Source organism: Panthera tigris, chromosome E1 (genome assembly GCF_018350195.1).
Source record: "Panthera tigris isolate Pti1 chromosome E1, P.tigris_Pti1_mat1.1, whole genome shotgun sequence".
NCBI classification, from domain to species: Eukaryota; Metazoa; Chordata; class Mammalia; order Carnivora; family Felidae; genus Panthera; species Panthera tigris.
In genome coordinates this window covers 22,923,039-22,942,996 of record NC_056673.1, presented here as the reverse complement: position 1 = coordinate 22,942,996, position 19,958 = coordinate 22,923,039, and the positions used below count along the sequence as shown (strand labels likewise).

Below are 19,958 nucleotides of genomic sequence, written 5' to 3'. Positions count from 1 at the left end.
TCCTATCCTAGGCTCTTCTCTCTATATATACTGTCTCCCCAAACCATTAAAATCAACTGAGGCTCTTATTAAATGGCCACGCTGAACAGATTTCACTGTTTTGGAATAGAACCCAGCATCCTTGTGTTTGAAAAAAACATCCTTGCTAATTCTAATATAGAGCTTGGATGGTGAAGAACTACTCTAGACAGTCTTACTATATCCACTCAGCACTTTAATTACCATTTAAATATTAGTGGCTCATTAATCTCAAATCTGTACCTATAATAGATTCATTCATTTAGCCAATATTCATTGAGTTACCTACTCTGTGCCTGACACTGTTCTAAGCACTGGGGTAGAACAGTCAACAACAGACAAGGTTCCCTACTCTCCTGGAGCTTATATTCTAATGAAGAGAGAAACTGACAACCACAAAAAGATCATTTCAAATAATGATAGATACTGTGATGACATTATAAGAGGTGATAGGAGTCACTGAGGAGAGGCAGTATTTTAGATAGAAGGCCAGGGAGGAGGGTGGAATCTGACCCAACATTGCAATGAAAAGGAATCAGCCATCTGAATATTTGAGGAAGGTGAATCCGAAACAAAGCATATAAAGATACTACAGCAAAAGCATATTGGTACCATGAAGAATTAACACCAATGTGGTTAAAGCAAGGTTAGTATGGATAAATGTTATACAATAAGGTTGGAGAGGGAGACAGAGGCCAGTTCATAAGCATTCCGCAAGTCAGGGTAAGGAATTTATAGCCTACATGTAACAAAAGTCAATGAGGCACCTGGCTGGCTCAGTTATTAGAGCACGTGACTCTCAATCTCAGGGTCATAAGTTTAAGCCCCACGTTGGGTATGCAGCTTCCCTAAAATAAAAATAAAAGTCATTTAAAGCCTTTAAAAAGGCATGACATAGTCTGATTCACATCTTTACGGTATCATTTGGCTACTATGGGAAAAATAGACTTTACAGGAAAAAATGTATAGGAGAGAAAGTGATTTGGAAAGGGAATCAAAAGTTCTGTTTAGTCCCATCAGAGTTACGAAAACAGAAAAGAAAGGAAAAGAAAAAAGTTCTGTTCAGTACATCTTAATAAAAAGGTCAAGTTAGGAAGCTATAATCCAGAGTGAAGGAAGGCAAGAGGTCAAGACTAGAGGCTTAAATTTGGTAACCATCAGTGTATTAGACGGTATTTAAAGCCACAGCCTGAATGAGTTCTTCCAGGATGAAAATGAGTGTAAGTTGAAAAGGAAAAGGTGATTCAGAACAAGCTCTGAGAAACCTCCTACATCTGAAGGTCAGGCAGAGAAGCAGCAAAGGAAGCAGAAGTCAGTACAGAAAAAAAAAATCAGCATGCATAATGCTGAATGCCAACTTTCCAAGCTGCAGATTTGCACAACCCAGCTACCTACTCATTTCCCCTAATCTTGCTCCCAAACCTGTTCCTTTCCCAGTGTTTTCTATTTAAATGAATAGCACATCTACCCAATCACCAGGCTAGAAACCTGACTTCTCTCCCCATAATTTCTGACATCCAGCCAAATCCTGTTCAGTGTCCCTCCCTCATTTCTCAAATCAATTTAGTTATCTCCTCCTTGTCCAGTCACTATCTGAGCTCAGACCAATATCATCTCTCACCTGGCTTACCATTCTGTCTCCAGTCCAGCCTCTCCACAAGGCAGCCATCATCATCTTTCAGTTGATGCCACTCAGGTCAGGCTACTGCCCTGGTTAAAATCTTTTAATGACTCCCTATTTGGAGGCAGGGGAAAAATGAAATGCAAGAAGGACCTTCTCACCAAGCATGTTTACCTCTCCAGTCTTACCTTTTGCAGGGTCATCCTTGAACTCCTCCCTCTAACCACAATGTACTATATACAATTCTCAAATGCAGAGCCTGTTCTTCACTCTCTTAACTCCTGATTTGTTCATGTCATTAGTTTTCTGCTGGGAATACCTTTCCTCACCCAGCCTTCTTACATAGCCAACTCCTACTCTTCCCTCAAGACTTACCAAGCCTTCTCGACTGTACATGACTGGATCATGTCCTTCCAACCAGCCTTCAAAGTACCTTGTACTTAATTCTTATTGGAGTACTTGTCAGACTGTATATTGTCTGTTTGCTTGAGGGGCAACATATCTAGCATCTGGTGCAATGCCTTACCCTTGATAAGTGTAGGAGAAATAGTTCTTTAATGAATGCCAAGTAACATACCCAGCACACTGGTATCTTCACCCTGGCTTGTCATCAAATCCTTACTCTTCCTACATAACCCTTAGACTTCCACATTCCCAGCATCTAGAACGCTGCCCTAAATAAATGGCTCACAGCTGTAAACTGCCATTAAAGTGACTGTATCAAAACCATCTGGTGAGCCTGATATAGATTCCTAGGTCTAGCTCCCCACACTTAACAAGTTTTGACCAAGTAGACCTGGGGTGAGGCCTAGAAATCTAATCTTGATAACCTCCTCGGGTAATTCTGACATGCAGTCATTCTTGCAAATTACTACTCTAAACAGAGCAGGAGCTCAGTATTGTTAAAAGTAACGTTTTAAGTTAATGAAACAGAATGAATTTCCTAATTCTTTAGGGTTACAGTCTGCTGTAACTGAATCCTGAGTGTGATAGAACAATGCACTAATGTACAAAAGTCCACAAAACAAGCAGCCTTTATTGCAGTAATACAAAACACTTTCCATTTTGGCAATATTTTACAACGCACTTAGCTTCAAGGGTTGGAAAGGAGAGGTGGAAAACTAAATGGGGAAATTTCAATGGACATTTCTAAAAGAAAAACTGTCCCAGCCCTCCCACCCAAATAAAAATCCAAATGTCACTTAATTTCACTACCCAAGAAGAGGCCACGAGGAAAGCAGCAGGCAAAACTCTGGCAATTTCACTATGGATCATGTCAGAGACAAAGGAACATTCAAAACAGTCATCAGTATGGTCGGTTGCGCTGATCATTTCTGTAGTCGTTTCTAGGAATGAAAAATAAAGAGCCAGACTAAATTCTAATTTTCTACCAAGGGGGAGCATCAGACACTTCCTCAGGGTGCTGGTGACTGGCATCAGCTTGACAATTTCTGTAAGAATGACACCATACCTAATTTATTTCTCCACTCCTAGAAGTGCTTAATAAATATCTAATTTATCAGCTTTAAGACCCACAAAGTTCCTGGAAGATTTTGCTATCACTGAGTCTTAAAAACTTTCCATCTACAGTAAGGACTCTAAACCGCTGTCAAGCACTCTTAACAGACGAGTGGCATAACAGAAAAAGGAAAGCACACATTTTCATGTAAGAATTCTGGGTCTGCCACTTACTATGTGACCTTGGAAAAGTTACACAACGTTTCCTACTTCACAAAATGGGAAATACATCTACCTCATGGAGCTGAGGACTAAACTAAAGAATAGAAAGACGCTTCCACAGGATTTGCTATACAGTAAGACATGTTCAGTAGATAATTACTAGTATCTAACAATTATATAGCACTTACTGTGGGCCAGGAACTGTCATTACATGATCTAATACAACTCCATGAAGGAGGTATTACTGGCTCCATTTTATAGATGGGAATGCTAATGCTCCAAAGGGTTAAGTAACTTGCCTAACATCACACAGCTAGTAAGTGGTGAAGCCAGAATTCGAAACCAGAGACTTCTTATCTCTGAACTTCATGCTCTTAACCATATGCTATACTAATTCTCACTACCCTATACTGCATCTGGCATACAGATGCTTAGTATAATAATTGAAGTTGTTTTTCATCAACTTTTCTGCCTCTACACCATTCATGTGCACAACACACTCCCATCAGTACCATCAGGAATTTTCATCTGGAAAAGGGATTACCAGACTCTCCAGAGAAACAACTACAGGGTGGCAGGTGTCACATGTGATCTCAGAAAATGCCCCTATGAAAGGTGTGCTCCCCTCACTTAACATTAAGAACCTCTGATTTACATAGTTTCAAATTACCTCTCAATCTCAATTAACTTTAGCCATGAGAAAGAATACCACAGCCATATACACACTCTCATACAAATATAGATTTATGAAACAATTTCCAAAACGAAATGAGTTTTAGAAATTTCTAAGCAGGAAAACTAAATGAATCTTCTCCATCCTAATTGAGAGTTTCCAATGAAAAATTCAAGTTCCAAACAACTGGACATTAAGAAAATGTGACAAAAAGGGCTCGGATCCTAAACCCTAGGAGCAGTAAAATAAAAAGATTAACAAGTACATTGTAATACTCACCTTCCTCCCATTTTGCCTCCATAGCCACCTCGGTCTCCTCCATAGCCACCACCACTCCTGTCTCCTCCATAGCCTCCACTTCGGTCTCCACCATAGCCACCGCCGCCACGGTCTCCTCCATAGCCCCCCCCACTTCGATCTCCTCCATAGCCGCCTCGGTCTCCACCATAGCCGCCTCGGTCTCCACCATAGCCACCTCGGTCTCCGCCGTAGCCACCTCCTCGGTCTCCTCCATAGCCTCCGCCTCGGTCTCCCCCATAGCCTCCGCCTCGGTCTCCTCCATAGCCGCCGCCTCGGTCCCCACCATAACCGCCGCCTCGGTCCCCACCATAGCCGCCCCCACTTCGGTCTCCACCATAGCCACCCCCACTTCTATCTCCTCCGTAGCCGCCGCCACCACTTCTGTCTCCTCCATAGCCACCTCCACTTCTGTCTGCACCATAGCCGCCTCGGTCTCCACCTCTTCCCCCACGACCTCTATAGCCCCTCTCTCCACCATAGCCTCTTCCTCGGAAATCTGCAAGGTAAAAATGCAAATCAGCAAGGCCAGCAGAATAATGTAAAGCACGCTTAATGCTAGTCAGAAGATAAATGCCATGGAATTGCTGTTAAAAAGCTGACCCACCTCCTCCTGAGGGACGAGAATCCTCTGGTCTGGGCTCATTACACTGGTTGCAGGAATTCCTTCGAGCAAAGTTCATATTTCCACATGATCTGAGAAAGGAGGAAAATAAAAATGTTCAATAGTTTCCAATTGATTCAGAACCCCCTCTTGCATCCTCTGACCCCAATCCCAACCCTATTACTGACAAAATAAATGAGATACTTACGGATTAGGGCAAACCCAGTCCCCACTTTTGGGGTCTCCACCTCTCCCCTGAAAGCCTCCACGACCTCTGTATCCTCCACGGCCTGGGGGAAAGAGGAGTAGGGGAGAAAAACTAGCAGTAAACATTAATGAAACAGAGGAAAAGCCAGAGCAAGTACCCATCAATAACTGGGCGGCCACCCCCAAAATGAACCCCTTATGGTAGGACCCTGATTCTTTTCATTTGAGGCTTTACTTAGTAAATCCAAGAAATGTGGGAAAAGACCGCAAGCACATAATACAGTGCATTATTTAATGCACTAAAAAACTTCAAAGTCCACTTTCTATAATACCCTCCTTAGTCTGAGAATCTCAGTGATAAAGGCAGAGAAAACATATTCCAAATTTAAGAAATTAAACACAATAGAAATGAATTAAGATGACGGCAACTGTATCAGGGAATTTATAAACTGGTCAGATTACCTAATTAAGTATCATTTAAGCAACTGTCTCCTGATCTCCAGGTGAATAAAAAACTGCTACACAGCTTTCCAAAGGGATTTCTAGAACCTTCTTTCAACTACTTTCTTAGCTATTATGACACCTTATTTACCCAATCTCCTTTCAGTACCCACTCTCACTTTAAGATATAAGGAAAAAGATGGAGTGCCTGGGTGGCTCAGTTGGAGTGTCCAAGTCCTCATTTCAGCTCAGGTCATGATCCCAGGGTCGTGGGATTGAGCCCTGTGCTGAGCATGAAGCGAGCCTGTTTGGGATTCTCTCTCTCTCTCTCCCCTTCTCCCGTGTGCCTGCGCCCTCTCTAATAAATAAAAATTTCTTTTAAAAGAATTAAAAACTAAGGGGTGCCTGGGTGGCTCAGTTGGCTAAATGTCCGACTTGGGCTCAGATCATGATCTCACAGCTCATGGGTTCAAACCTCACGACGGGCTCTGTGCTGGGAGCTTGGAGGCTGAAGCTGTGTCTCCCTCTCTCTCTGCCCCTCCCCCGCTTGTGCGCTCGCGCTCTCTCTCTCTCTCTCTCTCTCAAAAATAAATATTAAAAAAAATAATAATTAAAAACTAAAATAAAATTTTTAAAAATTAAAAAAAAAAAAAGATTTAAGTAAAAAAACCTAGGGAGAGAAAGAAGTAGTAATTCACACAATAGAGACAGACCATGGACTCAAATTCAAACCCTCTGTACAATATCCAGGCCTATGAGCAACAAGTATCTTACCTCGCCGCCCACCTCCACTTCCACCTCCTCTCATGAATTCAGGTCTTCTGGTAGCAAAGGACACTTTAATGATGTTGCCATGGAATTCTTTTCCTAAGAAAAAAGAATATAATTTTAAAGAAGTGCTACTCCACATCTTACCTCTCAACAAAAATATAAAACTGTCTTGGAAACTTTTAGTTTCAGAGTAATAACAGACATATCCTCACAGAAATTCAAACACACTAGTATTCCAAAGAATCAAGGTAACAGTGTTAAAACATGATTATCATCTACTGAATACAGCAGATCTATCACTGGGACCCAGTTACTTTTTACTGAGTAAAAAACCCACATCTAATATTTTTTTTATGGAAAGAGCCAAATGCAAAACCATGTGTGTAGTATGCTACCACTTCTTTTTTTTTTTAATTTTTTTACATTTATTCATTTTTGAGAGACAGAGACAGAGCACAAGTGGGGGAGGGGCAGAGAGAGAGGGAGACACAGAATCTGAAGCAGGCTCCAGGCTCTGAGCTATCAGCACAGAGCCCGATGCAGGGTTCGAACTCTCAAATCATGGGATCATGACCTGAGCCGAAGTCAGACGCTCAACCGACTGAGCCACACAGGCGTCCCAACTACCACTTCTACTTTTTAAAGGGAATTAGTGTGTGGGTGTGCACATATACATGTGTACACATACCTTTACAAGTACACATACGCTATATATTCACTGCCTATTATGCTTCACTCTCAGCAGGGGAAAGATCACTGGGGATCAAAGGTGGAAAGAAAGCTCATTTTTCACTATACACTTCTGGTACAGTTTGAAACTTTTTTACCATATGCAAGAATTAGCTTTAAAAATAATACATGCAAAAAACTGCATACATATGTAATTACATACATGCACACATACATATATTCTGCAGCCTCACAGCCTTAGAGACAGGAATTAATCTTTTTATTTTGTATTAAACAAGAGAACTGACATATAAGGAAAAGGTACCCAAGGATTTTATAAAATGGTCAGAATTGCAGGAGCCTTAGCTCCCTGACCAAAGCACTCATCATTGTGGCTGGCAACTTTTCACAGTACCAGACAGTATAACATAAGAAGCCACTCACAGATCAGTATTTTCAAAGCTGTAGAATGAATAACCTGAACTATGGAGTTAGGTTTAAGAGGCTCATATGCCCTGTGGGCAACAGGCACAATAATTTTTGAATATGTATGAGCAAAAGAGATTGCTTTTTAATTCACCAAAACTATGGCAAACACAGAAAAGTGAGGAAAAATGGACCTAGCCTTCAATAGCAAGGTGCTAGTCCTGACAGATTAATGCAAAAAGGTAAACAATATTAAGGTGAGGACAGATAGAGAATCCAATCTCATTTTTGAAGAGGAAATGCAATTATGTTTTTGAAAGACACAGGTACAATAATCTCAGAAGTGGAAGGGACCTCAGGTGTCTGTCAATCTAATTAGCACGGTTAAGTCCTTTAGAGACAGTGGAGCCAGACTGCCTCAGTTTGAATCCTGACTCTGTCAATTATGCTATGATCCTGGAAATTATAGAGCTTCTTTGTGCTTTAGTTTCCACATCTATAAAATAATAATAGAGGGTTTGTCTCATAGGGTTACTGTGAGGATCAAACTGAGGATCATGTAAAGCTTTTAGAATTATGCCTAGACTATAAACCACAGTTAACATGCAGTGTTACTTCTTATTAGGGTACAAAACAATGAATTTCTAATAACATGGGGAAATGACTATTAAAATGTTAAGTGAAAGAAGCATGAAACAAAACTACATTTGGAATATAATGATAAACTATTTTTAAAATACATTTTAAGAGTGGAAGGAAATGTAAGTAAAAAATATTAGCCGGGGGTGCCTGGGTGGCTCAGTTGGTTAACCGTCCAATTTCGGCTGAGGTCACCATCTCGCGGTTTGTGAGTTTGAGTCCCGTGTCAGGGGGGTGCTGACATCTGACATCTGACATCTCAGAGTCTGGAGCCTGCTTTGGATTCTGTGTCTCCCTCTCTCTCTGCCCCTCCCCTGCTCATGCTCTATCTCTGTCTCTCAAAAATAAATAAATGTTTTTAAAAATTTAAAAAAATATATACTATCAGGGCACCTGAGCATCTGACTTTGGCTCAGGTCATGTTCTCACATTTCATGAGTTCCAGCCCTGTGTCAGGCTCTGTGCTGACAGCTCAGAGCCTAGAGCTTGCTTTGGATTCTGTGTCTCCCTCTCTCTCTCTCTGTCCCTCTCCTGTTTGCTCTCTGTCCGCCCCCTCTAAAAAATAAACAAACATTAAAAAAAAAAATTCTTTTTTAAATATTATCAACGGTTATCTCTGAGTAGAAAGAACTGGATGCTTTACTGCTTTCTTCTACTTTCCCATAGTTTATTTTCAGGGGAAAAATGTCTTACCATTTCTTCCAAATATGTATTAACTTTATATTTGAAGGGAAATTAATCTAAATTTACAAAGAACAGATTTAAGCAGGCCAACCCTCTAAATCTCCATCAGAGTGGCTTCAAGCACGAGGCATGATAATAAGGAAATATTTGAGACAAACAAGGAGAGAGCTCATCTGTCTCATTTCTAAAGGTATATAAAAACTCTGGCCTGTTTTTTTAATAGAATACCCACAAAAGTAAACATGAAAATAACCAGTCTACCAGAATATAGTTTGACTTCAAGACTGGACAACATTTATCCAAACTGCATATTGAAACTGTATGAATGAGGTATATACCATCGAACCAGTCAATGGCTGCCTTAGCTGAAGGAGGGTCATCGAATGACACTGTTGCCTCTCCTTTGGGCTTCCCTGTGTCCTTGTCTGTGTACAGATTTATCATTGGTTTTCCAGTCTTCTTATTTGTCTGAGAAACAAACAAGTTGGTATTAGTGTTTTAAGAAAAAGTGATCATAAACCAGATAAAGATTTTTTAAAAAGGAATTCACATATACATACTACAAATACTATGTACCTAATATAAAAATGAGGTTATCTATAGGTTCTGAAAAGGAAAATTCTCTTAAGATACATTAAGTAAAACCCAAGCTATGAAAACAATACATAATACACTGTTTTATCTATGTATAATTTCTTTAAACCCACACAAAAAAATGTAGATAATGCTTCAGGTAAATATATACCTTATAAAACATTTAAAAAAAGGTCAGAAAGAATGTACACCAGGCAAATTTAACAGACTGCCACTAATGTATACACACTGAAGCTGGCTGGGATGGGAGTGGAAGACAAAGAATGTTTACTCTTCAGAACTGTGTGAATGTTTTACATGTCATGAGTAAAAAATTTCTTAAGAAATTTTAACTCCCAAAGAAAGAAAAAACATGAGTATTACACAGAAACCAAACAAGAACAATTGCAAACTGATTTCAGGCAATTGCTACAATCTACTAACACTATTCTAACTGCTGCTTTCTAGTTGAAAACATGAAAATTACATGCATGAAACAAACAGTACACAAGACACAAGTAAACAATGAATAACATAGTTATGGAATAAAGCATTATATATTGGGCTAATGTACAGCTCAGTTCGCATATACTGGCATTTCAGAATCCATAAAATGTTCTCACAATCTCATTTCGTTCTCACAATTTTAGGACCTAGGCAGAGACTATTTTTAGAGCCCAAGATTGAAAGCTAAAGCTGTGGCAGGCTGTGGAAAGACAAACACAAGGAATAAAATTTTCATGTATTTAGCAAATTTAGCAAAAGGCCTACAGACATGGGTGATCATGTGTATAAGGGAATTTTAAGAAACAAACCTTACTGGATATGGGCTTACAACGTAATCTATGTATCTTAACTAGAATTTGTTAATAATTATGAGATTTTCAACATAAGCTATACTTTCTACTCACCTTAATAATTCCTATTTGCTTAAAGAACTCCCCTACTTGATCTGTAGACACACCCTCCCCAAGTCCTTGCACAAAGATTGTGTTGTTATCTGAATTATCAGATTCTGAATCTAAGGGGAAAAAAATTATGGTTAATTTTACATATCCTTGGTTTTACTGCATCCTGTTTAGTAATCAAGAGCAATAACTAATTGTCCAATATTCAACTGTTTCTATGACCAAAAGGAAAAAGAACCAATATACAAAAAAATCTTGTATCAACAGGCAAAGTGGTCACCAGTTTTTTGGTAGCAGGCCAATTCTTACAACTAAACTGCAGTTAAAGTGGATCAAGTCCACACTATGTGAAATACAGACCAATTAAGCAGATCTTAGAAATCTTGCTCTTTAGATTCAGATACAGGGCTAAAGTTCATGAAGAGATGAAGAAAGTTAGTATAAATCAGCATTCCTTTCTTTGGAGAGCTTTAACTCTTTATAGCTAATCAATACTTGTAAGGCTCTCTAGTAGAAAATTCTCCAAATCTGACACTTTGGAGTTCCAAGCAAGGCAACCACAAGTGCTGGTTTCTTGTCCATTGCAATAAACTTTGTAGATACCAGAGCGTAAGGGCACCTTGACACACACCTTACCTTACACGCACACTTTTGGATTAATACAACAAAGTAAGAAAGGAGTACAAAAATTCATCCATCGAGGGATAATTCAGAAATTGCCTTCCATATAAAATACTTTGGCATCTTAATAAAAATAAAAGTTCTGATTTCAATATATATTAGAAGTTTTTGCCTCCAATATATTTTTAATAACTAAATCATAACTCCCAAAAGGCTGCAGGTGGCCTTGAATTTCATTCAAAAATAAAAGCTACATGAAATGAGTGACTTCTGCCTAGAGTAAGACAATTCTCTCAGGTAGGAACTTCGGTTTCTTAAGCCCACTAGGCAGACTACCAATCCAATGCAGTATTTTCTTAAACATAGTTTTTCTACTTCTAATTCCCCAATGATACCAACTCTCTCGTCTGACATGTAGTATTTAAATAAATAATGTTAATTAGCAATAAAAAATCAAGTTTTTTCTTCACAAAAGAAAAAGCAGAATATGGGAAACCACAAACACAGCAATTTTCCCCAGCAAACTTTCCAATCAATTTCCCTGAAGTTTTCTTTCTGATGTATTTTTAGAAGTGAAGCTCCCCAATTCCGGAAGCACTGTCAAATTAAATCTTCCTCCTGTCTTAACTCCTCCAACTTTTTTTCCTTGAAAAATTGGAAAACTAATAGTCTCTTAATGGCAAAGTCACAAACTACCATAAACCTTACCAGCATCTGGTCTGGGTCCATAATCCCTGTGACCTAAGGGAAAAGAAAAGAAAAAGAAAAAAAAAGCTATTTAAAGCAACTCATTAGAAATCATGAAAAAATAGTAATAAAAACCAAGGCATGAAAAGTCAAAACTTCCAAAATCCTTGAAAGTCAACCATCACAGATTTACAAAGTAAATATATAAATTAAGTTTTATTAAGTTTAAGAAATCAAGATGAAAGTCACTATTTCCTTAAACTTGTCCCAGACAGTACCCGCCACTTTGGCATTATGCTAGTTATCACTTTTGTTAAGCTCTGGTTGTGAAGGCTGATTGGAAAACCCTAATAATTTAAAAACACCATGTCAGCTACCTTTATTAAAAAATGTATTGTCAAAATCCACTGAAAGTCTCATTCATTGGTCACCACAGACTCTTTCATGCAAATTCACTGCGTAGAAACCCACTGGACTGTTTGAGATCAACTCTGACTTTTTAATGTTTTCTTTGACATATATATATGTATATATATTTAATTTTTTTAAAGCACACAACACACACCAGCCTCAACAGAGTAAGAAAGGGCTTAGACTGCGTCTGCGGGATATTGGTGGCTTTTAGATTTATATAGCATTTCCACTGAAACATTTTGGGATACTCAGCACTTACCACCAAAATTTTTGAAGCCACCGCGGTCACCACCACTGCAGAGGAAAAATTGAAGAAATGATTTCTTCCTTAAGTCTCTAATGTGCTGAGCCCTGGGCTCAATCTACACTTAACTGTCATAAGTAGAGCGCCTAGGGAAACAGTAGCACCTCTAACTTTCCAGTAAATTCTATTTCATAGACTCCAAAATGTTTTCACCTAAGTGTTTTCCCAAGAATCTATTTCCACAAGGGTTCCTTTTCAAGTTTACTACAGAATGTATCTAAACTACTTTTAAAATCTTCCCAACCCCACGCCAAAGGGATTCTATTCATATCATAATTTAAATGCTGGAGGCACAGAATGAAGAATGATAAACTAGAGCAAACATTCTTTCCAAGGGGATATTTTTTAAAATATGAGAATAAAGGAAAAAGACTGAAGAACAATATAAAGCTAGGTTAAGATTTTGATAGCAGAATAGGTGAGGCAAAAACTTTAGTATGTTCTACTGTGAAACCAAATTATGGGTTTTATGAGATTAAAAAAAGGTATAAATATACACAAAAGTGAGCCTGAAAGTAGTCTTAAAAAATCTCAAATCATTCAGAAATATGATAAAATGAGCACTAAAAGAAAGCATAACTTAAAACAGCCCTCCTATACCCAATATAATATACTAGATCTCCTCATATCAGAGCTACTGAGATTCATGCTGCCAAATGCTCTGTAACACCAATCAGTAGACCAGATCAGAGACAGAATGCAACATACTCCAATATCCCAGCTACCTACAAGAAAATGACTCTATCTGGCATATTTCCACTACCAGATAAGTCAATAGTCCTTGTGTGTATAAATTTATATAAAAAAATCAAGACACTGTCTAAATACTCATACATTAAAAGCTTTTCTCTTGACTGAAGTAACCCTCTAGAATTCATGTGCTGTCATGGAAATAAAAACACCCAGTTTTCAGATGGTGATATCTAATATTCTACTACCATTAATCTTCTACTATAATCCAAAAAATTAACCCAATACACTAACGTCTCTTCACTGCTTAAAGCCTCTCCTATAATACCAACACAGCCCCTTCTAGTCTCTAGATAGATGGCTTTTCTGAGCCATCCTGAAAAAATCACCTCAACTAAATGAGAAAGCATTCTTCTTTTATAAATCTCTTCTGCTACCTTGATGTAAAAAATATCCCCTTGCAACCAGCTTAGTATAGACACATGCATCTTGATCTGCTATTAATTTTACTTGTTTTCCAGGAAAACTATAAAAAAAAATAAGGCTATTTCAAGGCTATAGAGACAATATAAAGCTCAAGTCTTTTATATACATATAGTTTCCCATTGAGTCTCTAAAGACCCGTCTTTCAGAACAGTACCCAAGCTCTCCCTACACTTCCAAATGACCTGTGTATCACCACTTAACTCTTTTAAGAAAGGAGAGCCAACAGAGAATAAACTGCCAAAAATCTTATTATTAGAAACCAAAATATCTCTGGTTTCTTCAAAGATGATCATGAGAACTCAAAAAAAATTTTTTAAAGTGAGGAATGAACTAGTGAAAATATCAAGCCCATATTCCTGTCAGGAGGTTAAAGTCCCCAAGATAAAGTAGATTCTTTAAATAGGAAATTTTCAAGTAAGTGCTAGAAGAGACCCCTTTTAATTATTTTGCGGTCATGTTAACCAAATACCAAACTGTTCATCTGGCCACAGTGGAAAGAAATTTTGAAACTGTATACATCAGCTAATTCCTGTCATTTCTATTCTGGCCAGCAACATAACTTTGAACAATAAAAAAAGCAATATCACTGCAAAATAGAAGTGCTATAAAACAAATGACATTTGGGCACCTGGGTGGCCCGGTCAGTCAAGCAACTGACTTCAACTCAGGTCATGATCTCATGGTTTGTGAGTTTGAGCCCCGCATCAGGCTCTCTGCTGTCAACAGAGCCTGCTTCAGATCCTCTGACCTCCTCTCTCTCAAAACTAAATAAAAACATTAAAAAAGTGATATTTGAATAGGTTTATTATTTCCTGTTTCTCCAGAGAATGACATTTTAACTTAAGTCACATATACTGAGCATTTCCTTTGAAAATACAGCAGCTGCTTAAGATTTCAACACAATGGCCATAAATATGAAAACACCATAGTCTGTTTGAGAAAGTACTAGTCTTCAAACTAAGAGACTCAGGATATAGTCTTTACTATCACTGATCAATCTTGAAAAATTAGACAAATCCGTAATTCTCCTAGGCTTCAGTATCCTCCTTCACAAAATAAGAGTTTTTACATCCTTGCTGCTACTCAAAGGGTGTTCCAGGGAAGAACAGTATAGGCAGAGCCTGGGAACATCTTAGAAGAGCAGCATCTCAGGCCTCACCTCATACCTACTGAATTATAATCTGCATTTTAATAAGATCTCCAAGGAATCCCCACATGTAAAGTTTGAGAAGCACCAGTCTAGATGATGTAGAACTCTAGGTGAAGCTTTCTTTCAAGTTCAAATGTTTCAATCATTTTTCTCTTCACTTATTAAGAAATTCCATATTAACATATTCTATTACAATCCCTTATAAAGAAATTAATTATATTAAATATACTAAATAAACCTCAAATAGCACTAGAAGATGGGCCTGTGGTTAAGAATCTTTCAAACCTGTAGTCAAGTTTCAAGTCCCTTTTCCATATACTAAGTTAAAGCTTCACTAACCAATTAGGCCAATGAAGTTATGTGAAAATCTAAGCCAAGATGTTACCACAACAATTTTTCTTCCCAGAAAAAGCAGCAAACTTGTACACATAAAGAATTCCTAAAGTAAATATATATTAAGGTGAAGTAGTAGAGGTATTTAATGTAGAGTTTAGACACTCAGATTTATGGCTGAGCCCCCTGCATAAGAACCCCAACTGTATATTCTTGACTCAACTACAGAAATTGTCCCCCAAGTTCAAAACCACAATGAGCAGCCTACCCTAAGGTAGACTCTGAGGGTTCTTCCACTGTTACGGTATTACATATTTAGAGAAAATGGTCATTCAATTTCAGATATTAGTAGAGAAAAAGTTCTTTAACAGAATCTCTACTACAAATCTTTAATTTAAAAAAAATCTAGGGGCGCCCGGGTGGCTCAGTCAGTTAAACGTCCGACTTTGACTCAGATCATGATCTCGCAGTCCATGAGTTCAAGCCCCACCTCAGGCTCTGTGCTGACAGCTCAGAGCCTGAAGCCTACTTCAGATTCTGTGTTTCCCTTTCTGTCTGCCCCTCCCCCACTCACACTCTGTGTGTGTCTCTCTCTCAAAAATAAACATTAAAAAAAAAATCTAAATAGGTCTATTCAAAGACTTAAACAGCCAAAAAGTAAAAGGACAATACAGAAAATTCTGTTCCCAGAAAATCCATTATCTAGAGAGAAAAAGGAACTTAGCTAAAATTTTTAAAAGACCAGTTAAAAACAAACAAACAAAAAAAACAACCACTGTGCTTATACTTTCATAGTAGTAAATCCAAAATACAATTTTTTAGGTGTGAAGAAGACTAACACTAATTCCAAATGTAAATGATTGGATGGATTTAAATACCATTCTCAACACTAGATATATTTATGTTTTATTTCCTCCCATATCTTGTATTATGTGGTAAAAAGGCTCTCTGGATTCAACATTTACCCACATTTCAGAAAGCCAATATATCTATCATTCTAGAGCTACACTGTCCAATACAGTATTCAATAGCCACCTGTGGCTAATAATCATTTGAAATGTGGACAGTCTAAACTGAAATGTAAATATAAAAAAAATATACATTTAGATGCACTCTAAATACAAAAATACAAAATGGATTTCAAAGTCTTAGTATGAAAAAAGCAATGTATAACCTCCAAAATTTTTGTACTGATTACATGATAAAATATTTTGGGTATATTAGATTAAGTAAAATATATTATTAAAATTAATTACACCTGCTTACATTCTTTTAACATGCCTACTAAAAAATTTTAAATTACACAGGGCACCTGGATGGCTCAGTCAGTTAAGCGTCCAACTCCTGATTTCAGGTCAGGTCATGATATCATGATCCGTGAGATCAAGCCCCATGCCAGGCTCTGCGCTGATAGTGCAGAGCTGGCTTGAGATTCTCTCTCTCTCAAAATAAATAAAGTTAAAAAAATTACATATGTGGCTCACATTTGTGACCCATATTACATTTCTATTGGGCAGTGCTATTCTAGACTATCACCTGAACATTTTAAAGGGAACTAATCAAAAATTCCTGTAAGACACTCAAAATTCAAGATGACTTTTTTTTAAGCTTAAGATATTAAAGCCTGGGGGCACCTGGGTGGCTCAGTCAGTTAAGCGTCCGACTTCGGCTCAGGTCACGATCTCGCGGTATGTGAGTTCAAGCCCCGCGTCGGGCTCTGTGCTGACTGCTCAGAGCCTGGAGCCTGTTTCAGATTCTGTGTCTCCCTCTCTCTCTGCCCCTCCCCCGTTCATGCTCTGTCTCTCTCTGTCTCAAAAATAAATAAACGTTAAAAAAAAAAAATTAAAAAAAAAAAGATATTAAAGCCTGAAAAGAGTTACTTAATTTGATGACTTAATCATGAAAAATGGCAATCTATAAAGTTCTGGCAATTTTGCAATGCATTCATCACAATGCTGAAGTTAAAAACACATAGAGATCTTACAGCCTTAAGCTTCTAGTCCACTAAGTGATCAATTTTAAATGACAATTAGATATTCATTCTTTTTTGCTGCAACTGCTTTTTCAAGAAAAACACTGTTTCCTATAGTCCCTATAATTTTCACACATTTTCTTTCATATTTGGAAAGCTGACAGCTTTTTTGGTTTGTATTCTTCCTCTAGCCAAGCAATCATACAACCTGAGTCTAAGAATACCCCATCCTTTACAACATATCCCACCCTCACCCACAAACCATGCTCCTTCTTCTTTAAATATAAACCTAACTAATGCCAGATATTCTTTAAACAGCCCTGAAAGGATTGTATTTTCAACCTTGATGTAATTTTTTAAGTAAGATGATTAGAAACACAAATGGGAGTGTTGATGACGACTAACAAAAAATGTTTGGATATTTTTGGTACTTAAATGTAAAACCAAGTGTGAAAAAAAAATCCTGAAACTGGGCATTTTTACTCTAATTCAAAATACTTTATCCCTATAAATAAGCTAAAAAGCACATCTTGAGCAAGATATTGTAACACACGAAAATCACATGAACTTCAAATTTCCATATCCGTACATGAAGTTTTACTGGAACACAACCATGTTTATTTATATATTGTCTATGGCAGCTTTGGTGCTACAAGGGCAGAGGTAAGCAGTTACAACAGAAACCATATGGCCCAAAAAGCCTAAAATATTTACTACGTGGCCTTTCATATAAAAAATTTACCAACCCAATACAAAGAATAATCATCATCCACGTGGATTTCTAAAAAAGGCCCTTCATGAACATGCCATCTACTGGCTTGGGGGGGGGGGGGGGGGGGGGAAGGGTATAGGTAACAACTGGACAAGACCCCCTCCCCCAATCCTACCATGAACTAGATCAGTATCATTTTACTTAAGATATAGTGGGCTTCTACATAAGATACTGTGTGAAGAGATTCTAAGCCTAAATACAATTTGAAAATCAAAAACTTAGTTCATGATCAAGTCTGGACCAAAAATTATACTGAAATATGTTGCCAAGGAAATTATAAAAGTGATTAAAAATAGGACTCTCAAGTTGGTTATGGTATGGAGCTTCCCTCTTCTATTAAGAGGTTCATTCAAGGCCCTTTCAAATCTCTGATTCTAAGATGAGTCATCTCTCAAAGATGAAAATGTATTTTTAAAGATTTCCCTACCTGCCTCCTCCTGAAAAGTGGGATTCTACCATTTTCAGACACTGTCATAGTTTAATAATTTATAGCATACAGCTTCCTTATGAAGAAAATTAAACCTATGATATCCTGCAAAACATGTAGCATTCCAAAGAAGCCAATTATCTAAAACATATTAGCTGGAAAATTAAATATACCTGTTGGTTATCTTGTTTGGGATTCTGTTTGAGGTGAAAGGGAGGCTATTAGGTAGAAAGTAAGCACCATGTCACTTAACACTGTTCACTTACATCCACATGATGGCAGGCTGCTCACTTTGATAATGAAGAGCACACAATAACATATTTGTATATTGTAAACTGACTTTGGTTATCAATCAAAAGACTTAATGTTCAGTCTTATAAACATTTACCAAGTAAGTTTAGGCTTTAGTTTTTCCATAATATCAATATACTGAATACTAAACACAGAGAAATACAAGTCAGTGACCAAACTCCTGGCTCACTTGAAGAAATAACAGTGCTGTATGTCTCTCAGGTCAGCTGAGGGGACAGACAGTCCCTAAGATGCAAAAGAGTGAACTGGTACTGATATATTATTAAGTGTCAGTTAACAGGCTACTAACAGTTTCAATTCCCAAGGAACACAGTTATCTTTTAAGGCCTGTGTACTTTACACGTGAATTTGCAACCTGAAAACCTCACCTGAGTGTCCTCAACAGATGTCAGTTATTTTTTCATTCTTGTTTTTAGGGCCAAAGTGCCAAATTTACAGATATATTTAAAAGTAATTTTAAAACCAACTTCATAACATATACCAAAATTAAATACCAAAACGTGATAATACTAGCAATAGGGAAAAGGGAAGCTGGAAAAGAAAAGCTGAATTTAAAAGTCTTCTTTTCCACAGCTTAGTCTGAACAAAATACATAGTGACAGGGAATGCTGCACTAATTATTCCAATAATTATTTGCTAAAGAAGGGAGACCAAATAGTTTAATTACAAAAATCCTTCTCATTTGCCAACCCCACATTTATATTCTATCACCTAATATTTTCTCTTCACAAGGGGATTCAAGATTAAGGAATAGCTTCTCTGCACTCCAATCTAAAATTAACTTACCTTTTATTTTTTACATATATTATACTTGGATTTCCCAGAGTCATCATTTAAAGGAGTTTAGACTCTATAGCTCTGGCAGGAAAAACATATTAAGTGGTTTAATCACAACCAAAATGGGAATGTTCTCCACTGGTGTTTAATATACACCACATAAACGAACTACTAACACAGCCTATCCTCAGGTAATTTATGTGACATCTGAAGACTGAAAATCAATTTTGAATTTCTGCCTTCTTCTCTAAAACATAATCTACTTAAGCCTCTTAAATCAGATGCTGGAATCAAACCAGCTAAGTAAAGCCACAAAAATTTTAAAAAATTAAAGAGAGAAGAAATGTAGGCACCTATACCTAAATACTTACCTTGATCCTGTCATAGGACCTCTTCCATCCTTGTCATATCCCCCACGCCCTCTACCTCCTCCCTGTGACCCGCCATATCCTCTATTATCTTCTCCATACCTACTCACATCACGACGGTCATCTACAAAAAAATAATAATAATAATATACACATGAATAAATAACCATGGGTCATTTCTGACAAAGGCTTCCCATAACATAATCTTGAATGGCTCTTTAGGTTATACATTATATTCTTTGGAATATGGCACATATATACAGAATTCAAATGCAAGCCATCAAAAAAACATCTGGAATTAAATGTGTCTGGGAATTGTATCTGTGTCAAATTCCGTCCTGCTACGTAGTCAGATAACAAAATGGTGACATGGATATCACCATTTTGATGTGATGGTGATGAGGAATAGCTAAAGTGCAACATTAGGTACAGAA

At 37.6% G+C, this 19,958-nt stretch overlaps 1 protein-coding gene across 4 annotated transcripts in view; it reads right to left on the bottom strand.

Moving 5' to 3' along the window:
• Nucleotides 1-2,655: 2,655 nt before the first annotated feature.
• Nucleotides 2,656-19,958, bottom strand: part of TAF15 (TATA-box binding protein associated factor 15) — a 28,585-nt gene continuing 11,282 nt past the window's right edge. Inside the window, exons 7-17 of one of the 4 annotated variants that reach the window (XM_042965937.1) lie at nt 19,528-19,648; nt 18,241-18,285; nt 12,193-12,227; nt 11,541-11,573; nt 10,215-10,324; nt 9,069-9,198; nt 6,316-6,408; nt 5,102-5,183; nt 4,897-4,985; nt 4,272-4,788; nt 2,656-2,985 (exon numbers count right to left, since the gene is read on the bottom strand). In XM_042965937.1, the coding sequence (XP_042821871.1) occupies nt 2,946-2,985; nt 4,272-4,788; nt 4,897-4,985; nt 5,102-5,183; nt 6,316-6,408; nt 9,069-9,198; nt 10,215-10,324; nt 11,541-11,573; nt 12,193-12,227; nt 18,241-18,285; nt 19,528-19,648 (1,295 nt within the window). In that variant the 3' untranslated portion in view covers nt 2,656-2,945. The remainder of the gene's footprint in view (nt 2,986-4,271; nt 4,789-4,896; nt 4,986-5,101; nt 5,184-6,315; nt 6,409-9,068; nt 9,199-10,214; nt 10,325-11,540; nt 11,574-12,192; nt 12,228-18,240; nt 18,286-19,527; nt 19,649-19,958) is intronic. The other 3 variants (XM_042965939.1, XM_042965938.1, XM_042965941.1) reach the window with 3 other exon arrangements.